Source organism: Mastigoproctus giganteus, chromosome 1 (genome assembly GCF_048544385.1).
Source record: "Mastigoproctus giganteus isolate SK-2022 chromosome 1, ASM4854438v1, whole genome shotgun sequence".
In the NCBI taxonomy this organism is placed as follows: Eukaryota; Metazoa; Arthropoda; class Arachnida; order Uropygi; family Thelyphonidae; genus Mastigoproctus; species Mastigoproctus giganteus.
In genome coordinates, this window is record NC_143575.1 from 229,414,322 (window position 1) to 229,434,439 (window position 20,118).

The 20,118-nt window shown below is 36.6% G+C and overlaps 1 protein-coding gene across 1 annotated transcript in view; it reads left to right on the forward strand.

Moving 5' to 3' along the window:
* Positions 1-20,118, forward strand: part of Upf1 (Upf1 RNA helicase) — a 294,032-nt gene that overhangs the window by 39,850 nt on the left and 234,064 nt on the right. The window contains exons 3-4 of the mRNA XM_090376241.1: positions 43-132; positions 18,318-18,527. Coding sequence (XP_090232367.1) covers positions 43-132; positions 18,318-18,527 — 300 coding nt within the window. The remainder of the gene's footprint in view (positions 1-42; positions 133-18,317; positions 18,528-20,118) is intronic.

Below are 20,118 nucleotides of genomic sequence, written 5' to 3' on the forward strand. Positions count from 1 at the left end.
AAGGATTTTTATATAAATTAATGGTCTGAATTCTGCTTATAGATACTGTGGAATTCATGATCCAAGTTGTGTTGTACAGTGCAATATCTGCAAAAGGTGGTTTTGTAATGGAAGAGGCAATACATCTGGAAGGTAAGTTTACTTATTTTAATAACAATTAAAAATAAAATTTCTCTGATTGAATTTATTTCATTAAATTAAAATTTCTTTCCATATCAGCCAATTATATTGTGCTCCTAATATACAATTATCTAATATTTTTCTGATCCATCACACTCACAATTTTTATTTATAATATAGACATTATAATTAGGTCTTGCTTCAACTGATTAAATTTATTTTACCTTATATAAGAATTTTATATAACAAGATAGTGATATTTGACCAACATTTCTAAGAATTTTTAGAAAATAACAATAAATATGCTATGTGTATATACAGGGTTAACTGTTATATTTCTGATCAATAAAGTGCAGTCCATGGTACTAGTGGTTTTTCCATTTAGAGAGGTCTGGCTTTGAGTCCATTGATGACACAGGAGAATTTATAAAGGTCTCTTTAGTTGGAGCTGCAGTTAGTCAGTCTCGAGCAGAGTGGGCGGGGGAAGATTTTTCTTCTGAGTTAATCCAGGTTTTATTCTTGCACAGCATGCAAATTAGCCTGTGAACATACACCTTATGTACACAGACATAAGAAGCAGTATGGTCCTGCAAACTAACAGCAGTAAGCTGTAACATGGCACACCAGTGGCAGCATAAGAAGAAATTTGTTTTATGTTGTATATTCTGTTCATTGTGTGCTACATAGTTAAGTGCATAAATCATAGGTAAATGCACTGCTTTGGATTGTTACATTAAGCTTTTAGTGGCCCAAAAAAATTATCCCAGCCAGTCTTTTTTTTAAATGGGACAAACTTGGGTAAGATATATGGCTATAGAGTATAGAAAGGACTTTTTTTTTTTTTTAAATGACTGAATAAAGCTTTCATCTTAATGTAAGATTTGGAGTTAGTACTTAGATGTGGAATAAAATTGTTGGTCCCTGTTATTAGATGTGTTTTTCACATGAAAACTTGAAGAAATATTTCTCTTTTAGTGGATATATAAAAACATCAAATTTTGTTTTCCCAATGTGGTAGGTGAATTTTTTTGTAAATACCATTTTCTGAAAATGAAACTGAAGAACACTTAGAAGTTATAGTATGTCTTAAAGTACTGTTTTATTGGACTAAATTCAAAAAATAGCAAGGGCTTAATTTTTTCAGTACTCACCTTGATCGATCTGCAATTGTTATGGTTTGAATGGCAAGAGGTGACTAGCTTTAAGGTGATTGGTTCTTAAATTAAGGGGTGGGTAAATAGTAATTATGATGGAAACAGGATTTAAATATGCGCAAGGAAGTAGAAGTGCACTAATTCCATCCTTAAAGTAAAGTGCAGCCATTATCAACCCACTGCAGGATGGAAGCCTCCTCAACAATTCATGTTGAGGGAAATGGACGATAATCTGCCACGCTGGTCCAGTGCGGGTTAGCAGATCGACCGTATTCAGCAGTCAGGGGCTTGAACCCCGGTTTACTCAGAGAGCGTGTGCTACTGCACTCCGGCTCCTGCCCACTCGGCTACGGAGGCCTTAGTTGTCATTAAATTGGGTTAAATTGGGAATCTCTAAATAGCGGATAAGCCAAAAGTCGTAACAAAGGACTTTCGTTAAAAAACGTCTTCAGTTGGCAAGTTAAATGAATGAAAAGGGAATGCGTACTGTATTTAAGAAGAATTTTGTAATCCCGTGATGCATTTTGTTACTTGCGGGAATCTCAGATTGGTGAGATTCCAAACCGGAGAAAAATTGAAGGGGAGTTTCGCATTTATAATATTTAGATCGGAGTGGTGACGAAACCATTCTATAATGAGGGCTTCGAATTGTAAAATTTTATAACTGTTTTTTAATTTTAATATGGTAATAGCTGAGTCAACTAAGGGAGTATGGTTATTCGAGTGGGCATGTAAAGTAAGTTCAGTGCTAGATTGTCCAGTTCTGAAGTTATTGAAGTGGTAGTATGCTCTAGTATTGGATGATTGGGTTGAACCGAATTTTGTTGTAGTACTACCAATGTAACAGGCATTACAATTGTGTTGACATTTTATTAAATAAATAATATTATTCATTTCGCTTGTTGGATATTTATGTGTTTCTTTATATTTATTGAAAAGTGATCCGAGTTTGTTATAAGTGGAAAAAATAAGAGTGATGTCTGTACCTGCAAATATTTGCCGAAATTGTCCTGCAAGATTACTGTGATAAGGAAGGACAAGACGTGTTTTACTATTTATGATGTGTTTTATGGGGTTATTGATATTATTTTTTGCAATGGAAATGATATGTTGGATTAATTTTGGAGAGTAATTTCTGGCTGAGAATTTTTTTGTGAGATATTGTAACTCATTGGATAGGTCGTCTTGTGAGGTGCTGAATTTAATGGCGTAGATTTGGTTATAGAGAAAGGATTTTTTTATCTTGAAAGGGTGGTGTGATGTGAAATGTAGGAATTTCCCTGTGTGTGTGTATATGTTTTCTATAGATCTTAGTTCCTAGTTTAGTACCTGTTTTATATATTGTGAGATTGAGAAAATTAATTTGTTTCTTGGTTTCTATTTCGAGTGTGTATTTAAGTCTGTTGTGAATTGAATTGAATTTTGTAAAAAGATTATCAATTGTAGTTTTGTTTCCTATTAAAAGTACATCATCAGTGTATCGCATGTATAACTTTATCTCGGAAGGGTAAGGTTGTGGGATTTTATTTTCAACTGTGGCTAAGTAAATTTCGGAAAGGGGAGCAGAGATGCCCAAGCCCATGGGTAAACCGAATATTTGTTGGAAGATCTGATTGTGAAATCTGAAATGCCTAGTGTCTAATAGTAGAGAGGTGAGTTCTAAAATATTGTTTATAGAAAGGGAGGTGCAATTAATGAGACTATTGTCGGAAGTTAAATATCCACGAAGGGCTTGTAAGGTTAAAGGGATATGTACATTGGTGTATAGTGATACGACATCAAACGATGCTAGAATATCATTGTCAGCAATTATGGTGGTTTTAATTTTCTCAAAGGCTTGGTTGGTATTACTGATTTGTTTATACCAATAAACAAATTTAATTTTCTCAATCTCACAATATATAAAACAGGTACTAAACTTGGAACTAAGATCTATAGAAAACATACACACACAGGGAAATTCCTACATTTCACATCACACCACCCTTTCAACATGTCTGTCACTCTCAGATCTGTATATTTTAAATACTGATGGGCATAATTGAAAAATCAATTATGGAAATGATAAATGATGAACAGTTACGGATTTATAATAATTGAAAAGAGAGAGAGACAGATTAGCAGTATAGCATAAGCCAGTAAATTTCTTATTAGCATTAGCATTAGTAGAGGCATATGATGCAAGAATCAGCCAAAAAAAAAAAAAAAACTTCGACTTCACCCCTCCGTTGGTTCGAAATACCTGTCCAGCTGAGCCTTAAATTTATTTAGGCTATTAACTTCCACAACAAGGGATGGAAGTCTGTTCCACCAACCAACCACCCGCTGGCTAAAGGCAAATTTCCGCACGTCTATCCGACATCTGTCTTTCCTCAATCTGAATTTATACCCTCTCAGGTGATTATTCTGAGCAAGAGGAAGAATCTCATCAGCATTGAGCATGCTCAAACTATTCAAGACTTTATACACCTCTATCAGATCACCTCGCCGGTGCCTAGTCTCTAGACACTGTAATTTGCAAAACTTAAGCCTTTCTTCGTAAGAGCAACCCTTTGTTCCATTCACTAATCTTGTTGCCCTTCTCTGTACTCATTCCAGCAGCTCTACATCCTTCTTGAAATGAGGCCTCCAGACCTGTATACAGTACTCAAGGTGTGGCTTGACCATTGTCTTATACAAGGGAATAATCACTTCCTTATCCCTGCTAGAAAAATTCCTGTATATCATTGATAAGACACCATGAGCTACTCTTGCAGCTCATGTGCACTGCCCAGAGAACTTCATATCTGCATGCACAATTATCCCCAAGTCCTTTTCATTCTCTACCACTGTCAGTGTAGTACCACAGAGTTGATACGTTGCTCTGTGGTTGCTGTTTCCCATATGTAGTACTTTACATTTGTCAATGTTAAACTTCATTTGCCACCTCTCAGCCAATCTGCTCAACCTTTCCAGATCCTGTTGCAGCAGTATAGCGTCAGTAGTGTCCTTAACAACCCTGCCAACCTTTGTATCGTCTGTAAACTTGGACATTAAGCTTGATATACCATCATCAATATTATTTATAAATAGAGAAAACAATAATGGACCCAGCACTGAACCCTGAGGGACTCCACTAATAACATTAGTCCATTGATTACCACTCTCTGTCTTTTCCCCCTTAACCACCCCTTTATCCCTAGCAGCAATTTGCCTCCAGTGCCACACTGCTCCAATTTGTGGAGCAGTCTTCCATGTGCAACAGTATCAAAACCCTTTCTAAGATTGAAATATATAATATCAAAGTTATTCCCTGCATCCAGTTCTTTTGTGACTGCTTCATAGTATACAATCAAATTTGTCAGGCAAGACTTCCCGTTAACAAACAAAACCATGCTGTGTCCGAGCTATAACTGAAGTCTTGTCTAGATGATCCTGCAATATTTCTTTAACCAGCGCCTCCATTCATTTTCCTGGAACAGAAGTTAAAATTACAGGTCTATAATTACTTGTGTAAGCCTTTGTGAATTGGGGTCACATTTGCACATCTCCAGTCTATGGGTACCTCCCCTGAGTCCAAGGAAGCTCTCATAATTATGGCTAAGGATTTGTTTACTTCCTTTGCTGCCTCCTTTAATATAACTGGATAGATCCCATCCTCCCCAGGTGCCTTTCTTGTGTTTATCTTCAACAATTTCTCCTCCACTTTACTCTCAGTTATTGTAAGATTATCTAGCTTACTGCCAGAGTTGAATACACCTCTGGCATTCCCCTCGCTGAATAACTCCTCATGTGTGAATGTCGATGCAAAATATTAATTTAGTTTGTTAGCTATCTGAGCAGGATCATCAACAGTTGAGCCATCGATATCAAGTGGACCAATCTGATTCATCCCCTTCCTTCTAGAGTTTACATAAGTAAAGAACTCTTTGCATCCCTTGCCAAAGATTTCTCGTAATTTGCCTTCGACTGCCTAATCTCATTTGTAACTTGGTTACTGATCAACTTATATCTATCATAGGCTTCTGTGTTACGTGTTAATTTATATGTATCCCATGCATTTTTCTTCTCTGCCTTATGTCTCATTAGTTCATCTGACATCCATTTAGGCTTAAACCTTAAACAATATTTCTTAGTTGGTATGTAAAGCCTAGTAGCTTCCAAGATAAGTTCTTTGAATGCTTCCCATTTTGAATTTGCTGTTGGCAACATCATCAGTTGGTCCCACTGTATAGAATTTAAATACTGTCTCAGACCACCGTAGTCGCCTTTACGAAAGCAATAACCCTTCCCTTTGCCCCTGATGGTAGTTACCTCTTTGAGTAAATCCCACTTCAGCACACTGTGATCACTGCTACCTAGTGGTTCCTCTATCTGCCGATTCTTAATGCATGAAGAATCACTACTGATAATCAAATCAATAGTATTACTCCCTCTAGTTGCCTCCCGAACATTCTGATGTAGAAAACAATCGTCCAATAAATCCACAAAAGCCTTGCTAGTGTGTGTGAGTGACCAACCCACAAATTCCAGTCAATATCTGGGAAATTAAAATCCCCCATTATAAGACTCTCTGGTTTACTGGCCCACTGTATTTCCCTGTACAGTTTCTTATTGTACTCATCAGAGTCATTAGGCCTATAGCACACTCCTACTCTCAATTTTGATCTCCTAGTGCTTATGTCACACCAAACTGACTCGACACTGCACTGTCCAGCGATGTCGACTGGCTTCACTTCCTTGGATTTTATGTGTTTCTTAACTAATAGCATAACCCCTCCTCCCTTCCTATCCTGTCTATCCTTTCTGTTGACGTTATACTTCCCAAATTCCAGTTCTGCATTCCTTATATCTGTGTGACACTACGTCTCTGATATCCCAACAATATCTGCCTTTGATGCTTTGAGCAATACCTCAAATTCATCAAATTTATTTACCAAACTCCTAGCATTGGTGTACATGCAAATATACATGCACCTGTTCTTTTTCTTAGCTACCCTAACACAACCCATGTGTTTACTTGTACCGCAATGACTCCCAGCAGTCTCTGCGGTACAGGTAAACACATGGGTTGCGTTTAGTTTTTAACATCAAGTAATGTGGTGTGATCAGTTTTATTATAGTTACTGGCATTTGTGTTTTTATTTCATAATCAATTATGGAAATCATTTGATCATGCCCATCACTAGTTTTTAACTGTATATATTTTATTTGAATAATTTCGATATTTTTAATTAAGTTCTTATTTCTTCAGCTTAGGTGCAGCAAGCTTTGTTTAATAATATTGTGAGTTGTGTTTTTTAAACTACATGTATGTATTTTAAATAGTAATATTCTTTGTAATGTAACTTAAATTATCACCAGTATTTGGTTTTCAGCATCCGTATCATATCTTATAATTTTCCTAGTAGTGCTGATGTGACATATGATGTTAACCTCCACGTAATTCTCAGTGGGGCAAAGGTAACTTAGTTAATTTCAATCCTAAAACTCATTTCTGCCTTATATCTCGCAGAAAGAATTCGTCAACTCCTGTGGTTATCGTTGATACCCCCCAAATTTCTAGAGAAGATCACATATCTCTTAGGGATTACCCTGACTTTTCTGTCTTGGCATAAGCACATCACAAATATTGCTTCCTTTGCACCTGAACAACTGGGTTTTCTTTTGCTCTCGGCATTATTTTTCTTCTAAACAGCTATGCACTCTGTACACAACTCTCAAATCCATTCTACCATGAAATACAGTTCCCACAATTGGGGCAGTGCTCCCATAACCTCTCTCAGGCTTCTGAACTCCATTTAGAAGAGAGCAGTCGGGTTAATTAATGACCCATCCCTTACAAAGTCTTTCTGTTTCCTATCTCATAGGCATTCAGTTTCTGCTGCATGCCTTTTCTATAGATACTTACACGCACACCGTTCTTCTGAATTGGCTTCCAAAATTTCCTCCCTTCACATATTTCCTGAAAATTACAATCTACAGAAATTTAAGTCTAATGTAAACAAGTATCTTCTTTCCTATTCTCAACCTTCAGCCCATGCACAGTACTAAGTATTATTGGCTCTAATACTTTTGTGCTTGTGATTTTCGTTAAAAAAAATGCATAAAAATAAACATCACTTTTAAAACTAATGAACAAAATTCAAAATATACGATGATTTAAACTTTCAGCTAAGTACGATGCTATTTTTATTAATTTACAGCATTACATGACAAGTAATAGTGTAACATGGGGAAAAAAATTAAGGTCATTCACAATTCATAGATATCACTGCTGGATATTAAAAAACATTATCAAAAAATAGGCCATTCTCCTTTTTGTCTTAAAGAGTCTTTTAATTATGAAAATAATAAGGGAATAATGCATGATGTGATATTATTTTTTAAATGATGCCATACACGTAACAGATATATTTAGATATGCCCAACTTGGAAGTTCTCCCACTCACCTACATACACACAATTATCATCTTTCTCAAACTTCAGCTTGCATGCGGTACTAAGTATTATAGATTCTGATACCTTTTGTGTTTGGAATTTTAATTAAAAAAAAAAAAAGGAATTTTTGATTAGCACAAGTCAAAGTTTGAGAAATTCTGCATTTCATTATCACTTTCATAAAAAATTAGCATCATTTCAGTGATTGATACAAGGGCTATTCTGTAAAGAATGATCATGACTCTGTTTTTTTTTTTCACAGTGTACCTTTATTAATCACCTATATTTTAATGGTCCTTTTCAAAGTAGTCTCCATTTAATGAAATGCACGTACTCCAAAATTTCCGCCATTCTCCCAAAACATGGTGAAAACAATTTTTTGACATGTTTTTGTGAATTGCTTCCGATATCTTTACAACTTCTGATGAATGGAAACATTTTCCTTACAGTTCCTTCTTTAATTTTGCAAATTAAAATAAAAAAAGCATGGTACAAGGGCTATTCTGTAAAGAATGATCATAACTCTTCTTCTTTTTTTTTTTTTTTTTTTTCACAGCGTACCTTTATTAATCACCTATATTTTAATGATCCTGTTCAAAGTAGTCTCCATTTAATGAAATGCACGTACTCCAACATTTCCGCCATTCTCCCAAAACATGGTGAAAACAATTTTTTGACATGTTTTTGTGAATTGCTTCCGATATCTTTACAACTTCTGATGAATGGAAACATTTTCCTTACAGTTCCTTCTTTAATTTTGCAAATTAAAATAAAAAAAGCATGGTACAAGGTCAGGGCTTTAAGATGAGGAACACATTTGACATTAATGCTAATGCTGCCTAAGTACTCGATGACAGTACAAATAATGTGAGGTCTCACATTGTCATGATGCAGCTACCTGCATGTACTTGTGGTCATTTGTGACGACTGTTATCTTGCCGAGTGTGCAGTATGGTTTTGTAGTAAGGTCCTGCACATATGATATGCCACAACATGCTTGTAAACCACTCTTTGAATGACAAAATAAGAGGTGACCATAACCTTTCCTGTGGGAGTCACAACTTTTGTTTTTGGTGTTGACAGTGATGTAGACTTCTGTGTTTTCTTGCTTACTCTCTGGGTCGAAAGGATGAAGCTTGGTTTTAATGGGGGTTTACTGGCACAAGGGCAACTAAGGCCAAATTGTGCCTATGTGAATGTGATAATATGATGAAACCATGTCTCATCTGCTATTATCACCTTGAGCAAAACCCTACCATCTTCAGTAACCATCTGTTATAGCTCCTGACAAACCTCCATGCAAACTACTTGTTGCTCAGGAGTGAGCATTCTTGGAACCCAGCTTGCATAAACAAACAAGTGTCACATGCAAATTTTCGTGGAGAATACTGTGCGTGCTTCCTACTGATATTCTCAACAAATCTGCCAGTTGCCTTATTGTTATATGGTCTTTTTTTTCACAATTACAGGAGTGGTGTGCGTTTGTTTCTGTGGTGACAGCAGTGGTTGGAGCTCCGGGACTGCTGATTTTTGTGATTGAATTATGTCCATCTTTAAACATTCTAAATCACCCACGAGCTATGCTACATAGAAGTGTAGATTTACCGTAAACCTCTTAACATTTCATACTGCTGATATTTTTTTTCAGGAGGTGGAAATAAAATTTGAGAGCAGCATACTTTTCTTCTGATGTCATATCCATTGTTATGTAGGCAAAACTGAACATGAATAATCTTAACCAGGGTCACACAATGTGCATGAATCAATTGCTCAGTTGCTTCGCGATGCTGCTTAATTTCATCCTAAATTCTGCAGCTCAGCTAGAAATAGCAAGCAGTGTGGTTGTTCACGAAAAATTATAATCATTCTTTACTGAACAGTCCTCATATATTTACCGAGATTCCAATCTTAGCAACTAGAACTTTTTGCATGCTGCATATTGAGTGGTATCTACACCATATATTAACACATTGTGGACTTGTGGACACACAATTAACACATCTTAATTGTGTGTCCACAAGTTTCCTCAAATAGCTAGTTACAGTCAGCATATCTGGGATAGCCTTCCTGGATTCAGTCGTTTCATATGTTAGTATAGTGAGATAGTTTGGAAGCAAAGGTATAATGAGAGTGGGAGTAACCTACAGGCCAGGTGATTATGAAGATTATGATGTGAGCCTATATATGAAAATGGAATGGGCAAGTAAGCATAAATGCCTTATGGGTGGTTTCAGTTTGCCACTAATTGATTGGAGCAAATGGGAAGGAAACCTGACATGGGAGACAAAATTTTTAAATCAATTAGATGATTGTTATTTGTGTCAACATGTCAGGGAAAGTAGTAGGGAAAAGAATTTACCTAGAAAATCTCATGAACCAGATGACATAATATCATCTGTTCAATGAGATATTATGGGAGTGAAGTTCAAAAAAAAAGAATTAATGACATTTGAAATTTCGCTTGTTTATTTAATAAAAAAAAACTTTCGAGCCTACAGGCCAGTAAGGCTCCTGGGGTTGATGGCATATACCCTATAATCTTAAGGGAGGCGGCAAGTGAGTGCATTGAACCATTGAGGGTAATTATGCAAGCATCACTGGACTTAGTAGTGATTCCATTTGATTGAAAAAACTGGAAATGTATCTCCAATACATAAGGACAGTTATAAGAGTGAAGTGGGAAATTACCAACCGGTTAGTCTAACTTCAGTAGTAGGGAAAAGCATGGAGACAATGATCAGGGTGGAATTCAGGATCATTTAGATAGAAATGGAATTCTGAAGGATACTCAGCATGGTTTTGTAAAGGGAAAATTATGTTTAATTAATCTGGTTAGCTATTTTGTAATAATACCTTACACTTTGCTTTAATCCAGCAAAGTGTAAGGTATTATTACACCTGGTGAACAGTAACCCCAAAATAACTTATACAATCTTGAGTTGAACTAAAGCTGGTAGTGGAGGAAAGGGACTTTGGTATTACGATACAGCCAGACATGAAGCTGAACATTGTAGACTGGTTGCGAGGAAGGCCCATGATGTTCTATCAATGATTTATTGAACTATTGCTAGTAGAGATAAGGACGTCATAATCCCATTATATAAGGCTATTGTTAGACCACACTTGGAATACTGTGTTCAAGTATTGAGACTGCACCTAAAGAAAGACATTGTGCTTGTTGATGAAAGGATTGAAAGATGGGTAACTCGCCTGGTGAGATCAGCAAAAGGGCATCCATGTGAGGAAAGGCTTCGAGTATATGGGTTGCAGAGCTTGGAAATTTCACACCTTAGAGGAGACTTGATTGAGGTGTTTAAGGCTCTGAGAGGCATAAGTAAAATGAATGAGGATGAAATTTTCATGGTTATAAATGATTATAGAACTAGGGAACTAAGGAGATGTTTAGACTGGATTGCAGAAAGTTTTATTTTAGCCAGCAAGTTATAAATTCCTGGAATCAGTTATTTATATGGGTGGTGGAGGCTGAGAGTTTGGGGAAATTCATAGGTCAGCTGAATAAGGAGTGAAACACATAGGTTGTCTATTTTCTTTTCTTATTATTATTATTTTATTTTCATTCTAATTTTTTTATTTTATTTATTATTTTTTTTTTTTGGCTGGTGCAGCATAAGCCATGGCTTCCTTGCACCATGTGGCCATTACTAATACTAGTGATCGCAGTCTTACTGGTGGATGATGGAGAGGGTGGTAGCCACAGTTTTTTTATGAAAGGTATTAGAACCTATAGTACTTAGTATACCATGCTTGGGTTGGAGATTGAGAAGATGAAAGAAGATATTTGTTGACATTAGACTTGAACATCTGTAGACTAATTTTCAGAAAAGAAAGGTTGTCCGAGAATAAACAATGAAGATGAAAAGTTCGTTCTTTGAGTTTGAAGTTGGACAGTAAATGGATGTTGGCTGGTGATGGACTGTTTTGAAAGAGAGAGCGGAAATTATAGAAGCCAATTCAGAAGAACAGTGCCCATGGAAGTATCTGTAGAAAAGGCATGCAGCAGAAACAGTTAGTCTATGAGACAGCGAGTGGAAAGAATCTGTTAGAGTTGAGTCATTAATTAACCAAACTGCCCTCTTTTGAATGGAATCTAGAAGCCTGAGAGAGGTTTTGGGGGCACCACCCCAGATGTGGGAACAATATTCCATGGCAGGGCGGATTTGTGATTTATACAGAGAGTGAGCAACTGTTTAGAAGAAAAGTAACGCCGAGAGCGAAAGAGTAAACTAAGTTTTTTAGATGCAGAGAAAGCAATATTTGTAATGTGCTTGTGCCAAGAGAGATTAGAAGTCAGGGTAATCCCCAAAAGAGATATATATCATTTTGCCTAGAAATCGGAATGTCACCAAAGATAAGCATAGGAGCATAAGAATCCTTTTTGCGAGATATAAGACAACACTGAGTTTTTGGAGGATTGAAATCAACTAAGTTGTCTTTGCTCCACTGAAGAATTATCTGGAGATCGGCATTTAAGGAATTGGGAGCGGATTCGAGAAGTTGAAGCTGATTGAGCAGGGCAAGGTTTTTTTCAAAATGGAAAGTGAAATGCAATGTGCTATCATCGGCAAAACTATGGATAGGATTTCCAGTCAGTGGAAGAAGGTCATTAATATACAAGAGTAAAAGAGTGGGGGAAAGAACTGAACCTTGGGGGACACCAGCATTAGTGGAGAAGTTAGAAGACAGAGCCATCTACCATCACCCTCAGTGAGAGAAAACTGGATAACCAATTACAAAAAACAGTTGGCAAACCATAAGATGGAAGCTTGTTTAGTAGACCTTTATGCCAAACATGATCAAAAGCCTTTTAGATGTCAAGAGCAACTGTTTGTGTTACACCGAACTTTTCCATTGAATTTGTCTATAAATGGGTTACATAAGCCAGAATATCAGTGGATCGACACTGATGGAATGCATATTGGCGATTGTTGATCACCCGGAAGGTTTCTAGGTAGTTTGAGAGTTGGCGGTTGATTGATTTCTCCATTACTTTAGAAAGAGTAGAAGTAATTGCAATGGGATAAAATTGGATGGGAGGGTGGCAAAAAAAGGATAAGCAAATTTCCAAGCAGAAGGAAAAACACCTTTGGAATAAGAAAGTGACAAAAGGTGGCGAAGAACATGAGTAAGTTCAGGAGCACAGGTTTTGAGAACAAGTGGAGAAATACCATCAGGACCTGGAGCTTTCTTAGCATCAAGATTTGTCAAAATCATTCTGACATCCTTTTGATGGAAGACCACAGGAGGCATTGAATGGAGTATGGTGGGCGTTGTTTTACCAAGATCATTAATACATGGGTTGGAAGAAAAATGGGATGCTACCAGGTCAGCTTTATCCTTGGCTGAAGTGACAACAGAACCATTTGGTTTTGACAGAGGTGGGCAAAAGTTGTGGCCACTCTTAGTCTGTTCAAAATCTAGTTTGGACTGATTAATATCTGCTTTACAATTGTTGCAAGCTTTGGTGTAGGCAGAAAATGAAACTGAAGAATTGGAAACAAGCCAATTACGATATGCAACATTCATCTCTTGAGCAGAAAGGAAATTATAATGGCTTAAGATGCTACATGACCTCTGTTAACTGGATCCAGGGACTCACATCTGGTGAGTATGGGCTTGGCACACCCAGGGTCCTGAGCTGGATATCATCATTCGTCTCTTTATTGGTGATTCCTTCTACTTCTGACTCTTGTTCTCTCTCTCTCTCTCTCTCTCTCTCTCTCTCTCTCTCTCTCTCTCAGGGTAATTCAAAATTTTTTTTTTCTTTTTTTTTGGCTGGTGCAGCATAAGCCTCAGGCTTCCTTGCACCTTATGGCTGCTAATAATAATAATAATCTCACTGAAAGCAAATACAATTCAATTATGGTATGCCTTTAAAACATTAATTACAGAAGCCTTGAATGTGTATATACCAAAAAATACTCCATGAGTAGGTTTCCAAGTTGGATAGATGATTAAGTTTCGAGATTACTTGAGCAGAAAAATATGGTAGAGAAAAGTTACAGAGGAATAAAAAGTACCGAATCCTACAAATTGATCTGTAATAATGCCACCAAAAAGGTTAGGTTGGCAAAGGCAGTTTATGAGAACTAATTCACAAAGAGCGGGAATAAGGAATTCTTCGCATATATAAATGCGAAGAAGAGGACAAACCAGATCAGAGCCTGGTTTGTCCCATATTACCCAGGGCTTTTCAGATCGCATTTCTAAGATCTTACTTGGGTACCATATAAAGTGCCTGCAACTTCCCAGTAGATGTTTGTGATCTCTTGTGTCGAGGGTGAAAACACCTGTCCCCCCCCCTCTTTTACCCAGTGGTGCTATATACTGCATCACATGTAACTATTGTGGCAGCTGATATGTGGGGGGAAACTGCCAGAAGGTTCCAGGACCACCTCACGGAGCATGAAAGGGTCATTCGGTTAGACTACAGAGTGTATTGGTGACTACACACTCTGCAGTCCCGGAACATTTTTGGTTGATGCTACATGACCTCAATCTCAGATTGATACTGAGGTTGTTGACCAATCCTACCACTACTATCACCATCTTTGGTTAGAGTTGCTATACATATCTGGTTGTCGCAACCATTTTAAACTGCAATAGAGGTGTACGACTACACCCAATCTTGGAGTCTGCAGTGTTGCAACATGACAAATGCTGGCAGTCAGCCCATATACGCACCCTGTACCAGCAGCAATCACCTAATTCTACGCAGTAAATGATTTACCATTCGTGCATCCTCGTGCGCACTCTCTCTTTACTTAGCGTGACGACGCTCTGCACAATCCATTTGTAACATTTTATATTTATGTATGTATGTATGTATTCCTATAGCTGAGGAAGAGATTTATTATCGCGGAAGCTTCTCTTAACAATTAATTTATTAAATACTTAGTTACTGCTCATACTGGATGTACTGAATTATTATTTCTTATCCATGGAACCCAGTGCCACAGGCCTCTTCTATTTTATTTAGAGCTTTATGTAATGGATGTAGGATGGTATTAGATAGATACCCCAGCTGATGTTGCAGATGAACTCAACAGTTACTTTGCATCAATATTTACAGAAGAAAAACTCTTTACGTCAATGAGAAATTATGGGAGTGAAGTTGAAAAAAAAATGTAATTACTGATGTTGAAATTTCACATGTTTATTTAATTAAATAAACTTTCGAGCGTACAGGCCAGTTACATACCCGGGGTTGATGGCATATACCCTATAATCTTAAGGGAGGCAGCAAGTGAGTGCATTGAACCATTGAGGCTAATTATGTGAGCATCACTGGACTTGGGAGTGATTCCGTTGGATTGGAAAAGTGCCAATGCGTCTCCAATACATAAGGGCGGTTCTAAGAGTGAAGTGGGAAATTACCAGCCGGTTAGTCTAACTTCAGTAGTAGGGAAAATCATGGTGAAAATCACAGTTTGAATTCAGGATCATTTAGATAGAAATGGAATTCTGAAGGATAATCAGCATGGTTTTGTAAAGGGAAAATCATGTTTAACTAATCTGGTTAGCTATTCTGATAGGGTCACTCAAGAATTGGACTTTGAGAATAATTTTGACATTGTTTATTTGGATTTCGGCAAAACATTTGACTCACCCACATGAGCGGTTACTTTATAAGTTGAAACAGGTTGAAATCACAGGGAAAATGTTTGTTTGTGTTTGTTTTTTGGTTTTTAGGAGCATTAGCAACTAAGGCCATATTGCTCCGGGATATGTGGTGATCATTCCCTGACCTTTCCGCATCCTCCGTATTTGGTGGTGACGGGCTCGAACCCCGGTCTAATCAAGAAGCGTGTGCTACGCACTGCTGCTCCTTCCCACCTGGCTACGGAGGCGCCCCACAGGGAAAATCCTTAGATGAATAACAGGATGGCTTCAGGGCAGAAGGTTGTGATAAATGATTATTTCTTAGATTGGGTTAATGTAAGAAGTTGGGTTCCCCAAGGATCTGTATTGGGACCTCTGTTGTTTTTGATTTTCTTAAATGACATCGATGAAGGGATAGAGCAAATGATGTCTGAATTTGCAGATGATGTAAGGATTGGTATAGTAGTTAATAATCACAGCCGAGCAGAGCTTCTCGAGTGACCTAGATAGACTTCGGGGATGATCAAAAAAGTAGCAGCTATGCTTTATCTAGCGAAGTGGAGATGTCTTACACCTAAGGAACAGTAACCCTAAAATGACTTATATGCTTATGCTATGAACTCAAATCAGTAGTGGAAGAAAGAAACTTGGGTGTTACAATACAGTCAGACATGAAGTTTTCTGAACATTGTAGGCAGGTTGCAAGGAAGGCCAGATGATTTATTGAACATTTGCCAATGGAGATAAGGATGTCATAATCCCATTTTATAAGGCTATTGCTTGACCACACTTGGAATACTATGTTTAAGTGTGGAGACCGCACCTAAAAAAAAAGATGGTTAAAAAAAAGGGTGCAGAGACGGGTAACTCGCCTGGTGAGATCTGCAAAAGGACATCCTTACGAAAGACTTCAAATATGCGGGTTGCACAGCTTGGAAAATAGGCACCTCAGAGGCGACTTGATTGAGGTGTTTAAGGCTCAGAGAAGCAAAAGTAAAATGAATGAGGATGAAATTTTCACGGTTATAAATGATTCTAGAACTAGGGACCATAAATTAAAGTTACAGAGTGAGCTGTTTAGACTGGATTGCAGGAAGTTTTATTTTAGCCAGAGAGATAAATTAGTGGAATACGTTGCCTACATGGGTGGTTGAGGCTGACAGTTTAGGGATATTCAATGGTCAGCTGGATAGTTACCTATAGGAGGAGGGAAATGCATAGGTTGCTTATTTCCTATTCTCTTATTATTTATTTAATTTTATTATTATTTTTTACTTATTTATATATATATTTTTTTTTTGGCTAGTGCAACATGAACTTTAGGTTTCATTGCACCATATGGCCATCACTAATACTAATATCAATCATGATAATGCAGGCAATGATAATAAATTTGAAGAAATACATTTCTACATGCATTAATGGAAATAAATTTAAATGGTAATAAATTAAATTACAAAATTGAACACTCCTATATGAGCAAAATAAATTGTGTAGGGATGTCACTGCATTAAAAAAAAGTGGTCATTTTATTTAATACCAGTAATTTTCTTATTTCAATAAATTGCAAAGAAGTTTCTTCCTTCATATTTATTGTTATAATCCATGGATTCACTTGTTTATGCAGGAGCCTGTGATACATATTTATTTTGTTAAATGGAGAAAGAAGAAAAAGGAGAAGTGATTGTGAAAGAAGAGATATTTTAAATTGAACAAATACAATTTGCTTGAATTAGAAGATTGTTGATTGATCCACCATCATCTAATATTTGTGATTTTTTAGTGAAATTCCTAAGGTATTTCACATGAAGTCATTATAAGATTTTTTTTTGTTAGTCTTCTAGCATTCTTTTGCAGAAATAAGTTCTGATACTTTTGATTTTATTTTCACTGATTGGATACCAACTCTGTATTATGAATTCTGCTCTCCACTGTACCTCAAATGATCAGTAACACTCTATGAAATTTAAAGTTGTTTCCTTATTATCAAATGACGATAAAAAAAATAGTAGAAATACTTCTGTAAATACATGTGCATACCCTCAAATGAAGTTGATGTTGCAAATGGGTGGCAGGTCAATTGGAACATGTAAATCCCACCTTTTACTTGAACCATATAGGAAGGTTTGGGTTAAAATATAAACTGAAACTAATAAATTATTCACGTGGAACTATGTCCATTTCTACAATGCAAGTAAAATCTTTATGAGACAAAAACAGAATCCAGTTGTTGCATTTGAATAATTATAAATTTTCAAAAGCCATTGTATTAAAATGTGAGAGGATACATTGAATAATATATGAATACAATTTTTATATTTTTTTAATACATTGAGAATGCAGTTTATAATAGTGAATAAAGAGGAATTCATATGGACTACTATATTGTTTCTTCCAACTGATAATCAATATTCCTTTAACTTTTGAAGTCATATACCTGCTGGCATGGTTTGGAGGTCAATCCAACCATGCCAGCAGGTTGGATTAACATGCGACCCTTTTTCTTCATCGGTCATTGGCTTAGAATTGTATAAATCACCATGTACTGGTATAAAATTGTAGCCATCATGTTAGATAATTCATATCAACTAATAGAGTGAGCTTTCAAAGTGGTGCTCCTGGTGCATATTTGGTATATTTCCAGGAATCCAGTAAAATATTACACTCAGGAGCATGCAGAGACATTAGGTGGCCTGAGAGGACATCATGTGCTTTTAATTAGACAAAACTGATTAAGTATACAGATGGGTTAGTTTTTGCCATTATTTAGTCATGTTTTAGCCATTTTTAAAAATATTCAATTTATTTTTATGTTTTTATGATTGTGCCACCTGCCCCTTTTCAATTATATCACATTATATGTTGCATATAATGTGAAGATAAGCTTAGAATCCCCTGTGCTAGTAGGGTTAAATAATCTAAATCTGTAAATTGAGTTGCATCACATAAATATCAAATACTGGTATTTAATTTCATCTTAAAATTGCCTTATTTTCATTTCAGTCACATAATAAATCACCTTGTCCGAGCCAAGCATAAGGAAGTGACACTTCACAAGGATGGACCTCTAGGTGAAACAGTTCTGGAATGTTATAGTTGTGGATGCCGCAATGTTTTTGTATTAGGTTTTATTCCAGCAAAGGCAGATTCAGTTGTTGTTCTTCTGTGTCGTCAACCATGTGCAGCACAGAGCAGCCTTAAAGACATGAACTGGTAAGTGGTGAAGAAATATGTTACTTCTTCACTACAGCGCATTTCTGGTGGAACATTTTGGAAAATACTTATGACATGTTACTATATGCTTGCTAAGATAACTTTGTCTCTTCTGCTGGCATTTATGAACTGGTGATCAGTTTGACATTATTGTTTTGTAGCAATGTTAATTAATCACCAGTTCACACAAAGTGCCAGCATGTGCAGCTGTAATTTTCTAGAGCATTGGATGTTGGGTTATGAAATTTACTGAATAAGTAATGTTGCTAAAAGAGAGAGAGAGAGAGATTATCTTTTTTGTATGGAATACAGGTATTAAACACAAGATTAAAAGCAATGAACCATAAATATGCAGAATAAATTAAAAGCAATAAAATTAATACACATTAGTAGCTATAACCAGTAAAGAAGTTTAAGGTTCTTGCATTCATTTGAAAAATTATACTCCATTTTTTGGGACAGCAGTTTTTATTTTTGCATATTTCCTTGAACAGAAATACAATCAGTATTTCTGTTCACACTCCTTTCTGGAGTGTGTCACTCACACTCCAGAAAGGGTTAATTAACCACAAAATTTAGAATAAAGTAATTTTTTGAGAATAAAAATTGGCAGTTATTGTCATATTGTCTAATTCTGCCACACAGTTGGACCTGCTCTAGTAAAAAAGAAATTATCCAGTAACATTTAACAGCATACAGAAAATTTTTTCTACAAAGGCATAACTTGATTTTGTCTCGGACTATTTTATAAAAAAAAAAAACTGTCAATATACTACCAAAACAATGCAGCAGATTAATGTAACAGTTAGGGTTATACTTGGGAAGATGTGATTCTGTAGCCTGAACACCAAAATACCCTAACAATCACATTAAAGTAATAATAATTTAGAAAAATGGAAGTGACATTCGCCCTTAGCAGTGCAAATGCATGACTCTCCAGTGAAGAAGATGCACCGTCCCACCCAAAAAAGGAAGAGGGCTACAATGCAAAAATAAAATAATGATTGGGAACCACTTCTGGGAACATCAGTGAATTCAAAAAGGGTAATAGCTGTAGCATCTGTTATATTTTTGAGATTAGTTTGTTTGTTATTTGCTTTATGGGGAACAACTATTAAACCGTATCCCCTTTTTTTGGCCACCAGATTAGCATCACTGGGATTTATTACTCATACCTTGGTTCCGGGTGTGTGCCCTGTGCTACAACCCATAGAAACTAGGGGAGACCCTGGTGATTGAGAGGACCAGCTTTAATACACCACTTTGGCCCCTCCTTCAAAAAAAGACAGGAGGCCCTGAACTGATCTGGCCAGGATCAGTTGGTAGGTAGTTTTACTACTTGGGTCAACCGTATTTCAGTAGGGTTCCTTCCCCTTAGTCCTGGCAGAGGGCCAAGACTTATTGGAATTACAGGTATGATGTTCTAAGCAAACTTGGCATTTATTTATGTACGCAGTATGTGCTAGTTCACAAGCGTTGGAGTTTGCTCCTAGGAATTCATAGTGGGTGAAGTACCTAGTGCAGCCGAAACTTAGTTTTTACTCTTACAAGTAATATAAATCCCCTTTCTTCTGCAGCACCAACAAGGCTT